This window comes from Mesoplodon bidens (assembly GCF_964165515.1).
Source record: "Mesoplodon bidens genome assembly, chromosome: 14".
NCBI classification, from domain to species: Eukaryota; Metazoa; Chordata; class Mammalia; order Artiodactyla; family Ziphiidae; genus Mesoplodon; species Mesoplodon bidens.
In genome coordinates, this window is record NC_138170.1 from 1,100,755 (window position 1) to 1,121,751 (window position 20,997).

A 20,997-nucleotide genomic window follows, 5' to 3' on the forward strand; every position below is an offset into this window, starting at 1 on the left:
TCTTTTCCTCTCCTGTGGGCTAATTCAGAGAAGAATTCTCATTCAACCAGATAGAGTTGAAGAGCCAGACCAGACAACTGGTGAGGACCATGAGGCTCCTATCCCTACTGGATTTTGTCAGAGGTACTATAGGAATCAACAGCAAGTAAATGAAAATTAGTGTGAGTAGAGGAGGGGCAGATCCTCTTGGAATGTAGAGTCTGAAGAAAGACTTAAAAGAGCTTTCTGAGGGCAGACTCTAACTCCCATGAAGGCAAGGACCATTGTTTGTGTGTCCACTATATCCCAGTCCTAGCACAGTGCCTGACACATAGTGCCCTCAACAGATATTTATTGAATAACAGAGTGACTGACTTATACTAGGGGAGTGGCAAAGATGGTGGAGTAGGAAGACCCTGAGCTCACCTTCTCCCCTGGGCACACCAAGATTACAGCTATTTACAGAGCAACTATTGATGAGAAAGACCAGAAGACTAGTGGAAAAGCTGTTCTACAGCTAAAGATATAAAGAAGGAACCACAAAAAGACATGTAGAAGGGGCGGAGATGCAGTATAGTCAAGACCCATATTCCTGGGCAGGTGACCCACAAACAGGAGGATAATTACAATAGCAGAGGTTCTCAGATCCTGCCCAAGTAGCAAGTGGTCCAAGCCCCGCATCAGGCTCACCAGCCCGGGGGTCCTACACTGGGAAGATGAGCCCCCAAAACATTTGGCTTTGAAGGCTAGCAGGGCTTACTTTCAGGAGAGCCAGAGGGCTGTGGGAAATAGAGACTCTATTCTTAAAGGATGCACACAAAATCTCACGTGCTCTGGGACCCAGGGCAGAAGCAGTAACTTGAAAGTATGCTGGGACTTCCCTGGTGGCACAGTGGTTAAGAATCCGCCTGCCAATGCAGGGGACACAGGTTCGAGGCCTGGTCTGGGAAGATCCCACATGCCATGGAACAACGAAGCCCATGCACTGAAACTACTGAGCCTGCGCTCTAGAGCCTGCATGCCACAACTACTGAAGTGCTCATGCCTAGAACCCGTGCTCTGCAACAAAGAGTAGCCCCTGCTCGCTACAACTAAAGAAAGCCCACACACAGCAATGAAGACCCAATGCAGCCATAAATAAATAAATAAATAAATAAATTTTTTTAAAAAAGAAAGTATCCTGAGTCAGACCCACCTGCTGATCTTGGAGAGCCTCCCTGAGATGCTGGAGGCAACTGGAGACATAGACACTGGCAGCAGCCACTTTGGGGAGCTCATTCTACCATGTGGACACTGGTGCTGGCAAGTGCCATTTTGGAATCTGCCCTCCAATTTATTAGCACCAAGATCCTGCCCCACACACCAGCCTTTTGGCACCAGTACTAGGTTGTGTCAGGCCAAGCAATTAGCCAGGTGGAGACACAGCCCTACCCACCAGCAGGCCTGCTGCCTTAAGACCCTTTGAGCCTGCAGCCACCCCTGGACACGGTTCTGTCCACTAGAGGGCCCAGGACCAGGCCCTGAACACAAGTGTGCAGGCACTAGCCCCAGAACCCCCCAAGGACCTGCAGCCAGAGACCCTGGGACATGGCTCTGTCTATCAGTAGGCTGCCACTAGCCCGACAGCCAGCCTCACCCACCAGTGGGTAGGCACCAACCCCAGGACCCCTTGGCCTTGGCCCTGCGCACCAGTGGGCTGATACCAATTCCAGGACCCAAAGCCCTGAACGCAGAGACCCCAGGACCTGGCTCCACCCACCACAGTGCAGGAACTCAGCCTCTCAGCCTGCCATATCAGGACCCAGCCCATGCACCAGTAGGCAGGCACCAGCCCCAGGACTCTGAACTCGAGCCCTGCCCATCAGCAGCCCAACACCAGCTCTGGGACCCCCCCCCCCACAGGGCCCTGCAGTCAGAGACCCAGGAAACTGGTTCCACCAACCAGTGACCCAGCACTAGACCTGGGACCCCCTGAGGCCCAGCCCCACCCACCAGCATGCCGACACTAGATCCAGGAACCCCCCCCTCCCAGCCCTGCAACCACCCACTCTAGAACCTGGCCTCACCCACCAGTGGCCAGCAGCCTCTGCACAATGCAAGCCTGGCAACCAACTAGAGTGGGGGCCAGCCACACCTACCAGAATGCCCACAATAGTCTGCCCAACAGAAGGACCCATGAAGCACAAATAGGGGGCAACCCAGAGCATAACTCTGGTGACCAGAGGGCAGTTGCAGCTGGGATGCATAGCATGTCTCTACAAAAAGTCACTTCTCCAATGTTGGGAAATATAACCAACCTACCACATACACAGAAATAAAGACAGCAACCTAGGCAGAATGAGGTGACAGAGGAATATGTTCCAAACAAAGGAACAAGATAAAACCCCAGAAGAGGAACTAAGTGAAGTGAAGACAGACAATCTACCCAATAAATAGTTCAAGGTAATGATCATAAAGATGTTCAAAGAACTCAGGAAAGGATTGAATGAACGGAATGAGAAGTTAAAAGTTTTAAACAAAGGGTTAGCAAATATAAAGAACAACCAAATATACATGAAGAATACAATAACTGAATGAAAAATACACTAGAAGTAATCAACAGTAGATTAGGTGATACAGAAGAATGGATCAGTGAGCTGGAAGACAGAGTAGTAGAAATCACTGAGGCTGAACAGAAAAAAAGAATAAAAATAAGCCAGGACAGTTTTAGAGACATCTAAGACAACAACAAGGATAGTAACATTCACATTATAGGGGTCTCAGAAGGAGAAGAGAGGGAGAAAAGGGCAGATAACATATCCGAAGACCTAATAGCTGAAAATTTCCCTTCCTGGGAAAGGAAACAGACATCTAGGTCCAGGAAGCACAAAGAATCCCAAACAGGATCAGCTCAGAGAGGATCACACCAAGAAGCATTGTAATTAAAATGGCAAAAATTAAAGATAAACAGAGAATATTAAAAGCAGCAAGGGAGGGACTTACCTTGTGGTCCAGTTGTTAAGACTTTGCCTTCCAATGCAGGGGATGTGGGTTCAATCCCTGGTTGGGGAGCTAGATCCCAAGTGCCTTGGGGCCAAAAAACCAAAACACAGAAGCAATGTTGTAACAAATTCAATAAATACTTTAAAAATGGTCCACATCAAAAAAAGTCTTTAAAAAAAAAGCAGCAAGGGAAAAGTACCAAGTTACATATGAGGGAACACCCATAAGGGTATCAGTTTATGTCACTGTTTGCAGACGACATGATAATATACATAGTGAATCCTAAAGATACTACCAGAAAACTACTAGAGCTAATCAATGAATTTGGTAATAGCAGGATACAAAATTAATGCACAGAAATCTCTTGCATTCCTATACACTAATAATGAATAATCTGAAAGAGAAATTCATGAAACACTCCCATTTACCACTGCAACAAAAAGAAGAAAATACCTAGGAATAAGCCTACCTAAGGAGACAGAAGACCTGTATGCAAAAAATGATAAGGCACTGATGAAAGAAATTAAAGATGATACAAACAGATGGAGAGATATACCATGTTCTTGGATTGGAAGAATCAACATTGTGAAAATGACTATACTAGCCAAAGCAATCTACAGATTCAATGCAATCCCTATCAAACGACCAAGGTCATTTTTCACACAACTAGAACAAAAAATTTCACAATTTGTATGGAAACACAAAAGGCCCCGAATAGCCGAAGCTATCTTGAGAAAGAAAAACAGAGCTGGAGGAATCAGGCTCCCAGACTTCAGACTATACTACACAGCTACAGTAATCAAGACAGTATGGTACTAGCACAAAAACAGAAATACAGATCAATGGTACAGGATAGAAAGCCCAGAGATAAACCCACACCCATATGGTTGCCTTATTTTTGATAAAGGAGGCAAGAATATACAATGGAGAAAAGACAGCCTCTTCAGTAAGTGGTGCTGGGAAAACTGGACAGCTACATATAAAAGAATGAAATTAGAACACTCCCTAACACCATACACAAAAATAAACTCAAAATGGATTAAAGACTTAAATGTAAGGCCAGACACTATAAAACTCTTAGAGGAAAACATAGTCAGAACACTCTATGACATAAATCACAGCAAGATCCTTTTTGACCCACCTCCTAGAGAAATGGAAATAAAAACAAAGATAAACAAATGGGACCTAATGAAACTTCAAAGCTTTTGCACAGCAAAGGAAACCATAAACAAGACCAAAAGACAGCCCTCAGAATGGGAGAAAATATTTGCAAATGAAGCGACTGACAAAGGATTAATATCCAAAATTTACAAGTAGCTCATGCAGCTCAATATAAAAAAAAAAACCCAATCCAAAAATGGACAGAAGACTTAAATAGACATTTCTCCAAAGAAGATATACAGATTGCCAACAAACACATGAAAGGATGCGCAACATTGCTAATCATTAGAGAAATGCAAATCAAAAGTACAATGAGGTATCACCTCACACCAGTCAGAATGGCCATCATCAAAAAAACCTACAACAATAAATGCTGGAGAGGGTGTGGAGAAAAGGGAAACCTCTTGCACTGTTGGTGGGAATGTAAATTGATACAGCCACTCTGGAGAACAGTATGGAGTTTCCTTAAAAAACTAAAAATAGAACTACCATACAACCCAGAAATCCCACTACTGGGCATATACCCTGAGAAAACCATAATTCAAAAAGAGTCATGTACCACAATGTCCATTGCAGGTCTATTTAATATAGCCAGGACATGGAAGCAACCTAAGTGTCCACTGACAGATGAATAGATAAAGAAGATGTGCCACATATATACAATGGAATATTACTCAGCCATATAAAGAAATGAAATTGAGTTATTTGTAGTGAGGTGGATGGACCTAGAGTCTGTCATACATAGTGAAGTAAGTCAGAAAGAGAAAGACAAATACCATATTCTAACACATATATATGGAATCTAAAAGAAAAAAAAATGGTCCTGAAGAACCTACGGGCAGGATAGGAATAAAGACGCAGACATAGAGAATGGACTTGAGGACATGGGGAAGGGGGAGGGTAAGCTGGGACAAAGTGAGAGAGGGGCATGATCATATATACACTACCAAATGTAAAATAGATAGCTAGTGGGAAGCAGCCACATAGCACAGGGAGATCAGCTCGGTGCTTTGTGACCACCTAGAGGGGTGGGATATGGAGGGTAGGAGGGAAATGCAAGAGAGAGGAGATATGGGTATATATGTATATGTATTGCTGATTCACTTTGTTATAAAGCAGAAACTAACACAACATTGTAAAGCAATTATACTCCAATAAAGATTTTTTTTAAAAAACTAAAAATGTGTTAGACAATTTATATACATCTTTAATAGTAAAACATGGGGAAAAATATTTTTTTAGAAAAATGTTTTAAATGAGTTTGTATTATATGAAGAGGGGAAATGGCAATTTTCAAATACCTTTTCCATTTGAAAGTCCTATTTCTTCATTTTCTTCTTTTTGGCCTATTGTTTAAAAATAATTTTCATATACAGAATTCTTAAATTTTGGTCTCCTAAGTGAAAATTTTCAAAGAACCAAGTTGTTTGGCCTCTACCTTAATAAAATTCTTTACTGGTCAAAAAAAAGTTTGGGGAGGGTATCAGCTGATTTTTCAACAGAAACTCTGCAGGCGAAAAGGGAGTGGCATGATATATTTAAAGTGATGAAAGAGGAAAACCTACAGCCAAGAATACTCTACCCAAAAAGGCTTTCATTTAGATTCAATGGAGAGATCAAAAGTTTTACCGACAAGCAAAAGCTAAACAGTTCAGCACCACGAAACCAGCTTTATAAGAAATGCTAAAGGAACTTCTCTAAGAGAAAAAGAAAAGGCCACAAATAGAAACTTGAAAGTTATGAAAGGAAAAATCTCATTGATAAAGGCATATATACAGTAAAGGTAGTAAATCAGTCACATATAAAGCTAGTAGGAAGGTTAAATGACAAAAATAGTAAAGTCATCTATATCCACAATAAGTAGTTAAGGGATACATGAAACAAAAAGATGTAAAATATGATATCAAAAACTGTAAAACATGGAGGGAGAAGTAAAAATGCAGGGTTGTTAAAATGTGTTTGACCTTAAGAGATCAGCAACTTAAAATGATTTTATATATATATATATGTGTGTGTGTGTGTGTGTGTGTGTGTGTGAGTATACACACACACACACACACACACACACACAGTAACCACAAACCAAAACCCTATAATAGACGCACACCTGGAAAGAAGAAAAAAATCCAAACACAACACTAAAGATAGTTATCAAATCACAAGAGAACAAAAGAAGAAGAAAGGAACTAATAAGAACTACAAAAACAATGAACAAAATGGCAATAAATACATACTTATCAGTAATTACCTTAAATGTAAATGAACTAAATGCTCCAATCAACAAACACAGTGCCTGAATGGATACAAAAACAAGACCCATATATATGCTGCCTACAAAACACTCACTTTAGATCTAAAGACACACAGAGACTGAAAGTAAGGAGACAGGAAAATGTATTCCATGAAAATGGAAATTAAAGGGAAGCCAGGGTAGTGCTCACTTTGGCAGCACATATACTAAAATTAGAACAATACAGAGAAGATTAACATGGCCCCTGTGCAAGGATGACACACAAATTCATGAAGTGTTCCATATCTTTCTGGGAATTGGGGGTTGGTAGATGCAAACTATTACATTTAGAATGGATAAACAACAAGGTTCTACTGTATAGCACAGGGAACTATATCCAATCTCCTGGGTAAACCATAATGGAAAAGAATATTTTAAAAAGAATATATATATGTCTATAACTGAGTCACTTTGCTGTACAGCAGAGATTGGCATAACACTGTAAATCAAATATACTTCAATAAAAAAAAAGAAAGAAAGTCAGGATAGCAATACTTATTTCAAACAAAACCAACTTTAAAACAGATTGTAACAAGAGACAAGAAAGACATTACATAATCATCAAGGGATCAATCCAAGAAGATATAAAAATTGTAAATATATATCCACCCAACATAGGAGAACCTAAATCCATAAAGCAAACATTAACAGACATAAAGGGAGAAATTGACAGTAACACAATAATAGTAGGGGACTTTAACGCCTCAGTTACATAAATGGACAGATCATCCAGACCCCCCAAAAAAAAATCAATAAGGAAACACTGGCCTTAAGTGACACATTATATCAGATGCACTTAATTGATATATATAGAGCATTCCATCCAAAAGCAGCAAAATACACATTCTTTTCAAGTACACAGGGAACATTCTCCAGGGTATATCACATGCTAAGACACAAAACAAACCTCAGTAAATTTAAGAAAATTGAAATCATATCAAGCGTCTTTTCTGACCACAACTCTATGAGACAAGAAAAAAATGCAAACACATGAAAGCTAAACAATATGCTACAAAACAATCAATGGATCACTGAAGAAATTTTTTTTAAAACTTGGAGACAAATGTAAATAAAAGCACAACAATACAAAATCTATGAGATGCAGCAAAAGCAGTTCCAAGTGGGAAGTTTACAGTGATACAAACTTACCTCAGGAAACAAAAAAAGCTCAAACAAACAACCTAACCTAACACCTAAAGGAGCTAGAAAAAGAAGTATAAACAAAGACCAAAGTTAATAGAAGGAAATCATAAAGATAGAGCAGAAATAAATGCAATAGAAACTAAAAAAAAAAAAGAAAAAAATTAGTGAAACTAAGATCTGGCTCTTTGAAAAGATAAACAAAATTGGTAAACATTTAGCCAGACTTGTCAAGAAAAAAAGAGAGAAGGCCCAAATCAATAAAATCTGAAATGAAAAAGGAGAAGGTATAACTGACACCACATAAACACAAAGAATCATAAGCAATTACAACAAACAATTATACACCAATAAAATGGACAACCTAGAAGAAATGGACAAATTCCTAGAAATGTACAATCTCCCAAGAGTAAACCAGGAAGAAATAGAAAATATGAACAGGCTAATTACCAGTAATGAAATTGAATCAGTAACAAAACAACTACCCCCCAAAATAAGTCCAGGACCAAATGGCTTCACAGGAGAATTCTACCAAACATTTAGAGAAGAGTTAACACCTATCCTTCTCAAACTAGTCGAAAAAATTGCAGAGGAAGAAATGCTTCCAAACTCATTCTACAAAGCAGGCATCACACTGATACCAAAACTAGACAAAGATATCACACAAAAAAGAGAAAATTACAGGCCAATATCACTGATGAACATAGATTCAAAAATCCTCAATGAAATAATAGGAAACTGAATTCAGCAATACTGTAAAAGGATCATACACCATGATCAAGTGGGATTTTTCCAGGGATGCAAGGATAACTCAATACTCACAACTTAATCAATGTGATACACCAAATTCATAACTTGAAGAATAAAAATCATATGATAACCTCAATATATGCAGAAAAAGTTTGACAAAAGTAAACATCTATTCATGATAAAAAAACTCTCATTGAAAAATAATAAATTAATTAATTAAGAAAATAAATAAAATAAACTGAAAAACAAATTATAAAAAAACTCTGATCAAAGTGCATATAAAGGGAACATATCTCAACATAATAAAGGCCACACATGATAAGCCCACAACTAACATCATTCTCAATTGTGATAAGATGAAAGCGTTTGCTCTAAGATCAGGAACAAGACAAGGATGTCCACTTTTGCCACTTTTATTCAACATAGTATTGGAAACGTTAGCAATAGCAATCAGGCAAGAAAAGGAAATTAAAGTAATCCAAATTGGAAAGGAAGAAGTAAAACTGTCACTGTTTGCAGATAACATGCTGCTATATATAGAACATCCTCAAGATGCCAACAAAAAACTACTAGAGCTCATCACTGTTGCACTAAAGTTTCAGGATACAAGATTAATATACAGAAATCAGTTGCATGTCCGTACACTAAGAACAAACTACTGTATCAGAAAGATTAAGAAAAAAATCACATTTACAACTACATCAAAAAGGATAAAATACCTAGGAATAAATCTAACTAAGGAAGTAAAAGACCTGTACTTGGAAAACTATTATACAGTGATGAAAGAAATTGAAGACTACACAAACAGATGGAAAGATATACCATGTTCACGGATTGGAAGAATTAATATTGTTAAAATGACCACACTACCCAAGGCAAGCTACAGATTCAATGCAATCCCTACCAATATAATTCTAAAATTTGTCTGGAAGCACAGAAGACCCTGAAGAGCCAAAACAATCTTGAGAAAAAAGAGCAAAGCTGGAGATATCATGATCCCTGATTTCAAACTATACTACAAAGCTACAGTCATCAAAACAGTATGGTACTGGCAGAAAAACAATCTCATAGGTCAATGGAACAGAATAGAGAGCCCAGAAATGAAGTCATACTTATATGGGCAATTAATCTATGACAAAGAAAGCAAGAATATACGATGGGGAAAAGACAGTCTCTTCAACAAATGGTGCTGGGAAAACTGGATAGCTACATGCAAAAGAATCACACTGGATTACTTTCTCACACCATGCACAAAAGTAATTTCAAAATAGATCAAAGACTTAACTGTAAGATATGAAACCATAAAACTTCTAGAAGAAAACACAGGCAGTATGCTCTTTGACATCAATCTCAGAAATTTTTTTGTATATGTCTCCTCAGGCAAGGGAAACAAAAGCAAAAATAAACAAATGGGACTACAGCAAACTGAAAACCTTTTACAGTAAACTGAGAAGCTTTTGTAGAGCAAAGAAAAGTATTAACAAAACAGAAAGGGCACCTACTAAATGGGAGATATTTGGAAATGATATATCTGATAAGGGAAAAATATTCAAAATATACAAATCAATATCAAAAAAACAGTCCAGCTAAAAAATGGGCAGAGAAAAAAAATAGCAGAGGACCTAAATAGACATTCTTCCAAAGAAGACTTACATATGGGCAACAGGCACATGAAAAGATGCTCAAGATTATTAATATTGGGCTTCCCTGGTGGTGCAGTGGTTAAGAATCCGCCTGCCAATGCAGGAGACACGGGTTGGAGCCCAGGTCCAGGAAGATCCCACATGCCGCAGAGCAACTAAGCCCGTGCACCACAACTATTGAGCCTGTGCTCTAAAACCTTCGAGCCACAGCTACTGAAGCCCATGCACCTAGATCCCATGCTCTGCAACTAGAGAAGCCACCACAATGAGAAGCCCACACACCACAACAAAGAGTAGTTCCCGCTCACCACAACTAGAGAAAGCCCGCACACAGCAACGAAGACCCAATGCAGCCAAAAATAAATAAATAAATAAATAAAATTGTTAAAAAGATTATTAATATCAGGGATATGCAAATCGGAATCACAACGAGATGTCACCTGACACCTATCAATATGGCTATTATCAAAAAGACAACAAATAACAAGTGTTGGCAAGGATGTGGAGAAAAGAGAACCTCTATACACTGTTGGTGGGAATGTAAATTGGTGCAGGCACTATGGAAAACAGTATGGAGATTCCTCAACAAGTAAAAAATAAAACTACCATACAATCCAGCAATTCCACTCCTGAGTATTTGTCTGAAGAAAATGAAAACACTAAGTAGAAAAGATATATGCATCTCTATGTTCATTGTAGCATTATTTACAATAGCCAAGATATGGCAGCAACCCAAGAGCCCATCAATAGATGAATGGATAAAGAAGATGCCATATATAGATATAGATAGATAGATAGATATAGATATATATACACACACATATATACAATGGAATATTACTCAGCCATAAAAAGGAATGAAACCTTGCCACTTGCAACAACATGGATGCACCTAGAGTGTATTAGGCTAAGTGAAATATTGTCAGACAGAGAATTACAAATATTTTATGATTTCACTTATATGTGGAACCTAAAAAACAAAACCAATGAACAACCAACCATAACACAACAGAAACAGAGTTATAGATACAGAGAACAAACAGGTGGTTGCCAGAGGTGAGGGGGGTGGGGGGGACATGGAAAGAAATTGGTGAGGAAGAGTAACAGGTACAAACTTCCAGTTGCAAAATAAATGAGTTACAAGTATGAAATGCACAGTGTGGGGAATACTCAATAACTATGTAATACCTTTCTACAGTGAGAGATGGTAACTAGATGTATTGTGGTGTTCAGTTTGAAATGTATAGAAATACCAAATCACTATGTTGTGTAACAGGAACTAACATAGTGTTGAAGGTCAATTATACTTCCAAAACACAGAAACACACTCATAGAGAAGAGCTCAGATTAGTGGTTACCAGAGCTGAAGGCAGGTGGGGGTGGGCAGTGGTGGATAAAGGCAGTCAAAAGGTACAAACTTCCAGTTATAAGATAAATAAGTGCTAGGGATGTAATGTACAATATAAATAACACTGCTGTATGTTATATATGAAAGTTGTTAAGAGAGTAAATCCTAAGAGCTCTCATCACAAGAAAAAATGTTTTTATGTCTTTAATTTCACATCTATGTGAGATGATGGATGTTCAGTAAACTTACTGTGGTAAAACTTTCATGGTGTATATAAGTCAAAGCTTTATGCTGTGCACCTTAAACGTATACAGTACTGTATGTCAATTATATTTCAATAAAGTTGGAAGAAAAAAAAGTGACTGCCTGAATGAGTGAAGGAATGATGTGGAAGAGACAGGTTCAGCCCAGGAACATGACGGGGGCACCACTGGAATGCCTCATGGGGCAGGGGTAGCTTGACGGAATGTCAGGTTTAGCATAATATTCTCAACAGAAATCCAAAACTCTACCTTAGCACCAAGGAAGGGTTGTTCCCCTGGCGCCCAGGCCTTGAAGAAAGCGGGCCTGAGGTGCAGCCTGAGGCGGCGCCCGCAATGAGCCGCCCGGCCTGAGGGGGGCGCCCTCGCACTGCAGACGGACGTGGAGAGCCAGAAGGGCCACGTAGCCGCGTCTTTGCCTTCGCGAAGGAAGGGGTAGGAGCAGGGCTGAGGGCCGCAGGCGGGGAGGACGGCCGCGGGCAGCGCCTCGCAGGAAGGACTCGGGCCGGCCCTCAAGCGGCTGCTGGCGGGGAGGGTGCTGGCGAGCAGACACGGGCAGCTGCCGGGGAGGCCTGACGGCCGGAGGCCCGGGTTCGCCGCGTCGGAGCGCGCCCTCCGCAAGCGGTTCTGAGGACCGGAGCCGAGTCTCCTCCGCCGACTCTGCCGGGCCTGGGGGCTGGGTGGCCGATCCGTCAGGCGGCGTAGGCGGCGTGCTGAGGGCGCACGACGCTTTGGGCGGGGGGGGGGGGGCATGAAGTAGATTAACTTGTAAAGACAAAAGAAAACAGTGAAACCTTAGGGCTGAAGAAAGGGGGTTTTGTTTTCTGTTTTTCCTTACGTGAGGGGGGCGGAAATGAAATTGGAGCGCCCACGAAAATCTGTTCTGCTCTTCCACAGCAAGAGGCCAGCTGCCTTTGTGGAGCTGAAGGGCGCGCCAGGGGCTACGAGGGTGGACGATGGGAGGGGGTGGCCGGCTAGGGCATGGCATGAGGATGGAGAGTTGGGAAGGAGACACATGCAGAATTCCGGAGCCAGGGTAGGGATTTCAGATTTTGTTCCAAGTGTAATTGGAAGCCATTGAAGGGTTTTGGTAAGGGAGTGACTTGAGGGCTTTTGATGGTTCAAGGCCGAGATTTAACCAGTTTGCAGGGGGACACCAATAAGTGGGCGTTCTTGTCAAAAGCGGAGAGCATAGGATCACAAGTAGTCAGGTGCTGCTTGGGACTATGCCCAGACACATCAGGTGCATTAATTGACCATGTTTGACAGTATAAGGAAGAGAGCTGCCTTTTACCCATTTAAAGAACAGTGTTGGAATTGCACACAGTGTGGGATCTAAAAATGACTGTGGAAGCTGAAACCATTCAAAGTGATCCTAATAATCAATGGGAACAATTACATTTGTTCCGGGATCTCAGAATTGTTGTCAAAACATTAGAAATTCTCTTACTGTCAGTTATAAATGTACAGAGAATTGAAAAATAATAAAACTAGAATCTGTTTAGCACACTGTCATTGAAAACATTAGAAACATTGAGAAAGTTTTTTTCTTTGTAAAAAAACGTATCAGGAATAGTTTGAATAGTGCTTGTGCTTGTCTTCTTCTCAAGCATCTCAAGCAAGCATCTCTTATACGCCTTACCAAAATGCTATATTCCTTTCTAAGTTTGGACGAGCTGCCAACATTTTATCCTTTGCACTTTCAATTTTGTAAAATATCTCCAAGAGTTCCTTTTATATGAAGTTTTTTGCCAATGGCACTTTTTCTGAGACATCTTCATGCTTTTTGTCATAACCACTTTCCTCAGTTATGTTAAGCTCACCTCACTAAATTCCTCTCTCTGCCTGTCTAGAGTCTATTCAACAACGGCATTGTCAATATTCTCACACTCAGCTCTTTCTTCTGTTCATTTATGTTCAACTCTCACTTTCAGCCTTACCACTTATTGTTTCTTGGCTACACTTTCATCTTTTTTGGCCAATTCCCTCTTTCAATTATCTGTTTTTGTAAGATGTCAATGTGTTTATCACTAGGAAACAAGGAAGTAAAACTACCCTCTGCTGTCTGTACTTAACCTGAATAAGAGATCTGCAGTGACCAGTCACCAACAGAATTTGAAAGAAGTAACATAATTGATCACTGATCATGATGTGTATCTGTTATTTATGTAGTGATTTGTGGGCTAAAGAGCTAGCTGTGGTTTTTACTTTTATGTAATTATAGTTAATATTCCATGGTAACTGAAATTAGAACCATGTTGATGGGGTATTGACTTTAATTAAGTAAATTGTAGTAACCGAGATTTGTGTATATTGGAACCATGCAAAATAAGAAGTGCCTATACTCTAAAATGACAAGAGTTTCAGATGTGAGGGAAGGTGGACAGGGGACATAGAAGCTCATTCTGCATCAAATAAGGCCTTTGTCTGGGTGCTTGTTTGTCTGTGAATCTGTCTGTGTGTCAGCCTGAAATTCAGCATTGCATTGGTCTCAGGTACTTGATTTAAAAGTATAGTTAAGAGATACTTACGATATGTACCTTCTTGGTAAATATATTACTCATTGATTTGAATTTCTAGTTCAAGGTTACTCTCAATAGATTAGCATATTCATTTATTTATTTGTTCAGCAGTACAGAGCACACAACTGGAACTCAATAAAAAATTGTTGAATGAACAAATGCTGACTTCCTCTATCCAAAAAGGAAAGTTTGAAGGGGAATAACTTCACAGATACATTTTGAGAAAAACATCTATCTATGCACTCTTGGATCACTTATAAAAATCCTAAATTCCAAAGTGTTTCTGAAAATTATCATAAATATTGACATCTTTCTCTTAGACCCAGGGGAAATCAAAGACGCTTTTATTTTCCCTGCATTCTTTAGCTAAAACACAATAGTACAGAATCATTTCAGTTCCCAGAGGTGGAGACATATTTTTTTTAATCTAAAAAATATATTCTTTTATGATTGTCCTAATGTTCTTTTTGAAATATTTTTATTATTAAATATAACGATTTAGAGAAAATTTCATAAGATATGAATATATACTTTAATAATTATAAAGTGGACACCCATGTAACCACAATAAAGGTCAAGAAATAGAACATTGCCAACACTCCAGAACCTCCCCTTTTGTCCCTTCTAATAAAGCCCTCCTTCCTTTCTAGAGAAAATCACTACCTAAATTTTTGTGGTAATCATTTCCTTGTTTTTTAAAAATAGTTTTAGCATAATGTACACATTCCTAAACAATATATTTTTGCTTGTCTTTAAAACCTATGTAGATGGAATCATACTATATGTATTCTTTGTGTCTTGCTCTTTTATTCAGTATTATGTTCCTTAGAGCCATCCATGTCGTTGCTCGTAACTCTAGTCCATTCATTTTCATTGTTGTGTGAATATAGCAGAATTTATCTATTCTAATATTGATTGAAATTTGTGTTGTTTGCAATCTGGGGTAATTGTGAATAAGACTATTATGAATAGTCTTTTTGCTGCTATGATCTGACTTCGTTCATGTATCCTGGTGCATGTCGTTATTCACAGATTAATGATTGTAAACAAAAAGGATCTACAGATAAATTATTATAACTAGTAAGAGAGTGCAGCAGTGTTGTGAAATACAAAATCATTATACAAAAATCAATTTTATTTCTATATATTAGCAACAAAACAAAAAATGGAATTTAAGAAGATGTCATTATAAATTAACATTTAAAAAAACAGATCTCTAAGAATAAAATTTTAAAAAGATGAGACCTTTGGGGAAAAGTATGAAATTATAAAGTCTGTAGATTCTTTTAGATTTTCTATATAAACAATCAGTCATATCATCTGCAAATAATGACAGTTTTATTTCTTCCATTGCAATGCCTTTTATTTATTTGTCTTGCCTTATTGCTACCTTCACTACTGTGTTGAATAGAAGTGATGATAGCAGTCTCCTTGTCTTGGATGGAAAACTTTCAGCCTCACCATTAAGAATGATATTTGCTCTAGATTTCTGTAAACATATTTTATCAGATTATTCCTATCGTCTATTCCTAGTTTACTAAGACTGATTCTTTATCATGTATGAATTGTTTTTCTGCATCTATTGAGATGATCATATAATTTTTCTCATTTAATATTTTAACATGATGAATTACAGTGACTTTTTCTAATGCTATGTCAATCTTATGTTCTTGAGATAAACCCAACTTGGTCATGATGTGACATTCCTTTTATATATTGCTGTTTTTCAATTTGCTTATATTTTGCTTAGGATTTTTACATCTAAGTTCATGGATGAGATTGTTCTATAATAATTTTTCTTAAAAAATTATTTGATTTTAGTATCAAAGGTTATGCTAACCTAGTAAAATTAAATGAGTAGTGTTCCTCTCCTATTCTCTGCAAGAATTTGTTTAAGACTGAAATTCTTGGTCTTTGAGAGTAATATGGAACTCATCAGTGGAATCATGTGGCCCTGTAGTCTACTTGTAGGAACATATTTGACTACCAATTAAATTTTTTCAGTGGTTATAGATTATTCAGGTTTTTAAAGTTTCTTTTTGATTTAGTATTGGTTAAATATGGTTTTCTAGGAATTTGTCCATTTTATTAAACTTACTGGTATAAAGTTGTTCATTATATCCTCTTGTAACCTTTTCCATGTTTGAGGGTTTATAATGATGTTCCCTTCTCGTTCCTGATGTTTGTTCCAAGTTCTCATTTGTTCTCCTTTCCAAATCTGAGCCCTGGGGATAAGTGTAAGTAGCAAGTAAAGAAAGAAGGCAAAGATGTTGGAGGTAGAGAAAACAGCAAGAGCAAATGCACTGAAGTGAATGGTATATTTGGTTTTATTTCAGTAAAAAACTTGAGGCAAACAAAGCCTCTAATAAGGCTGAAGTTCAAGTCATAAAGGGTCTTGAGTGGGTTTTGAAGGGGAAAATGTGGTTATATTTTCATTTTTAAGAATTACTATGTACCAAATAAACACTTTGCTAACCTTTGATAAATAGAGTTGACAAGACAGGTTCTCTGTCCTTGGAAAGCTCACAATACATTATGAGAGGCAATCATAGAAACAAATTATAATATAGTACAATGCCAATCAAGAAACAAAGTCATGAGGGCAGATAGCTTACTTTGAGACTGAAGTTTGACTTTTTGATTAGTTCCACTCAACATCTCTAAGCATTCTCAGCCTTACATTATAGGCAAACATTTAGATCCCTTGGCAGCTGTTAAGATGGGATAGCCTAGAGAAGCTTGAGTTAGTACCTAGTTTGCCTCTTTTCTGGACTTAGTCCCCTAGACCTGTGTTCATTGTTTCAACTTTCAGTTTTATGAAAGCCAATGATTTCTCTTTTCTTCCCTATAGGTGTAGAGAATATCTAAGTGGTGGCTACAGTTCCACTCCTGGTCTGGCTGCCATGTATCATGGACAAACTACTAGTAAAGGGCCGTCTAATTCCACGCAGATTTACCAGCAACCTCCAAGGCTTCTCATTGTGCATATCGCTCTACCATCCTGGGCTGACCTCTGCTCCAACCTCTGTGAGGCTCTGCAGAATTTTTTCTGTCTAGCCTGCAGCTTGATGGGCCCCAGCCGCATGTCCCTCTTCAGCTTATACGTTGTACAAAATCAGCACGAGTGCATCCTCCCCTTTGTGGTGAGTATATCTATATTTGTTCATTTTATCCTGAAAGCAGATGTGAGGTTTCTGGAGCAGAGATCACAGTTTTATTCTTACAGTAATAACTGTGCCCATTCCCCATACCCAATACCCCACAGGCAACAGAAAGAGCCCGATGTCATCCTACACATGGGGGATTTGTACTGCAGAAGAGGAACCCCAAAATTATTAATATGGGAGTATATATAGGCCACATCTTACCCCCCACCTCCACTCCTGAGAGAGAGAGAGAGAAAATTTGGCATTTACAGTCCTTTGGAATGTAAGCAACAGACCTCTTTCATCCCTCTTTGAAATGTAGACACAGGGAAGTAAATCTCTAAATTTCTTTTGAGGTCTCTGGCTACTCTATCTCCCTTTAAGTTTCTAAGACTTGTCCTTTAACCCAGGTTCCAGGTTTTTTTGCTCAGAAAGCCCCAACTGTGCAGAAATATGAAAATATTTTTTCTCTATACTTCCATATAGGACTTAGGTGAAACTCCCCCTAGGGTTTCAGAAGGCAAAGGCTGGGCTAAGGGCAATGTTTTTACAAAGCTCTCTCACACGTAGACAACTATCTCTTTTCCTCCTCAAACAAATTCAGATCTTCACTTTCTCCCCTTTACAAAGTTCAGAATCTCAGGGGTGGGAAAGACTTCAGAGGTTCTAGTAAATCCTCTTCCTAAGGCAGCCATGCTGTTGGGATAGTCAGAAAAGACCTCATGGAGAGCCAGGACTTTGATTCCTACCTGGTGTGAATAAGACCTCCTCCCACATAGTGTCCATGGAAGCCATGTGGGAGCCTGGACTCCCTCCAACCCATCCAACATTAACAAGGTTTCTATCTCTCCCCCTCCCTATTGAGGTGGTGTCAGAGGAGGCCATGTGGGAAGTGGCAGTGAGGCATCTTTTTATCTCCAAGGCAGGATGGTGTCAGTGAAGGCCTAGTGGGAAGCCAGGACTTTTAGGACATCTTTCCTAGTGGAAAGCTTAATGGTAATGAAGCTTACCTACCCCCAGCATGTCAGTGGGGGGGTATATGAGGAAGATGAACTTCCACCCCCACCCAGAGGTAACAAGGCACCCTCCCTTCTGGGATGTAGTTAGAGGCCAAATAGAGTCACACCCCAACCTGACAGTAATTATGTGGAAACCTCACTTCCCCCATTGGTGCAGTGTCAAAATAGGCCTACTAAAGCAGAAGACTTAAACAAGATCCAGAGTCTTACAGCATAATACCCCAAATGTCCAGAATACAAAAACAAAAAAACAAAAAAAAAACACTCATGATTATCAAGAACCAGGAAAATCCCAACTTGAATGAGAAGACAACAGACACCAATACTGAGATGACACAGGTGTTAGAATTATCTGAAAATGCTTTTGAAGCAGCCATAATAAAAATATTCCAACAAGCAGTTATGAACGTGCTTGCACAAATGGAAAAATATAAAGTCTCACCAAAGAAATAGAAGTATAAAGAAAAACCAAATAGAAATTTTAGGCTGAAAAATGCAATACCCATAATTTTAAAAACAAAAATCTACTATGGATGGGCAAAATGGAGAGGACAGAGGAACTTGAAAACAGAATAGAAATTACCCAATCTCAGCAACAGAGAGAAAAGAGACTTGAAAAAAAAAATTAGCAAAGCCACAGGGATCTGTGAGACTATAACAAAGAGCTAACATTTATGTCATCACGGTCCAAGAAGAAAGGGACAGGAGGGTGGAGCTGGACAAATATTTAAAGAAATAATCACTGAAAGATTTCCAAATTTGGCAAAAGTTATAAACCTAAAGATTCAAGAGGCTGGTGGAGCCCCAAACAGAATAAACATAAAGAAATCCATTCTAAGACACATCATAATCAAAATTCTAAAAACTAAAGACAAAGAAAGACTCTTGAGAGTGGGACACTGACACCTTACCTATAAGGGAGAAACAATAAAGTAATGATAGATTCTTTTCATTAGAAACCATGAAGGCCAGAGGAAGTGTCACATTTTTCAAATGCTGAAAGAAAAGAACTGTTAACCTAGAACTCTGTATCCAGTGAAAATATCCTTAAGGAATGAATCAGAAATCAAGATATTCTCAGATGAAGGAAAACTAAGAGAATTCGTCACCAACAGACCTACCTTAACAGAATGGCTAAAGGAAGTTCTTGAATCAGAAAGGAAATTATAAAAGAAAGACTCTAGGAATATCCAGAATGAAGGAAGAAGAGTGGAAAGAATAAAATATGAATAAAGATAATAGACTTTCTCTAGAGTCTTCTAAATTATATTTGACAATTGAGGCAAAAATTATAACATTGTCTGATATGGTTGTTAGTGCTAGTGTATTTAGAGGAACTATTTAGGATAATTACATTATAAATGGGAGGATAAAAGGACTTAAAGAAAATTAAGGTTTTTACACTTCATTCAAAAAGGTAAAATATTGACACCAGTATACTGTGATAAGGATGTATATGTATAATGCAATACTTAAAACAACCACTTAAAAATCTATATAAAGAGATACACTCAGAAACACTATAGATAAATCAAAATGAAATTCTAAGAAAATATTCAATTAACCCACAGGAAGATAGGTAAAAGAAAACAGAGAAATGAAAAACTGAGGGAACAAACAGAAAGCAACAAATAAATCAACAGGCTGACATACCAATAATTACATTAAATGTAAATTGTTTTATGGGCTTCCCTGGTGGCACCTATCCCTGGTCTAGGAAGATCCCACATGCCACGGAGCAACTAAGTCCATGCACCACAATACTGAGCCTGTGCTCTAGAGCCCGCGAGCCACAACTACTGAGCCTGCGTGCTGCAACTACTGAAGCCCATGCACCTGGAGCCCATGCTGTGCAACAAGAGAAGCCACCACAGTAAGAAGCCCATGCACTGCGACGAAGAGTAGCCCCCACTCGCCGCAACTAGAGAAAGCCCACATGCAGCAACGAAGACCCAAAACAGCTATAAATAAATAAGTAAAATAAATAAATTTATTTTTAAAATGTAAATGGTTTTAATACACCAATTAAAAGAAAGAGGGAATTCCCTGTGGTCCAGTGGTTAGGACTCTGTGCTCCCACTGACAGGGGCCCAGGTTCAATCCCTGGTTGGGGAAATAAGATCCCACAAGTTGCACGGTGTGGCAATAAATAAATAAAAGAGATTGGTGGAGGTGGGGGCATGACCCAACTATATCCTATCTACAGGAAACTAACTTCAAACACAATAAAAGTAGGTTGAAAGTAAAAGGATGGAAAAAGATATACCATGATAACAATCAAAACGTTATTAATATATCAAATTATGTAGACATAATGATAAAAAGAGTCACAGAACAAGAACAAATAGTCCTAAAATTTATATGGAATCCCAAAGACCTAGAATTGCCGAAGCAATCCTGAAGCAAAAGAACAAAGCTGGAGGCATAACCACCGCCCCCCCCACTCCCTCCAGACTTCAGACAATACTACAAAGCTACAGTAATCAAAACAGCCTGGGAACTTCCCTGGCGGTCCAGTGGTTAAGACTCCACACTCCCACAGTAGGGGACACGGGTTCAATCCCTGGCCAGGGAACTAAGATCCTGCATGCCGTGTGGTGCAGCCACAAAAAAAAAAAAAAAAAAAAAAAAAAACCTGTGATATTGGCACAAAAACAGACATACGGGTCAATGGAACAGAATAGAGAGCCGAGGAATAAGCCCACACACCTACAGTCAATTAATCTTCAACAAAGGAAGCAAGAATATACGATGGAG

The 20,997-nt window shown here is 38.9% G+C and overlaps 1 protein-coding gene across 4 annotated transcripts in view; it reads left to right on the top strand.

Annotated features, from left to right (window-relative positions):
• The window catches only part of M1AP (meiosis 1 associated protein), a 95,009-nt gene that overhangs the window by 2,995 nt on the left and 71,017 nt on the right, over positions 1 to 20,997 (top strand). Inside the window, exons 1-2 of one of the 4 annotated variants that reach the window (XM_081254652.1) lie at positions 11,943 to 11,988; positions 16,927 to 17,218. In XM_081254652.1, coding sequence (XP_081110778.1) covers positions 16,979 to 17,218 — 240 coding nt within the window. In that variant the 5' untranslated portion in view covers positions 11,943 to 11,988; positions 16,927 to 16,978. Of the gene's footprint in view, positions 1 to 11,942; positions 11,989 to 12,328; positions 12,590 to 16,926; positions 17,219 to 20,997 lie in introns of those variants that run through there. The other 3 variants (XM_081254653.1, XM_081254651.1, XM_081254650.1) reach the window with 3 other exon arrangements.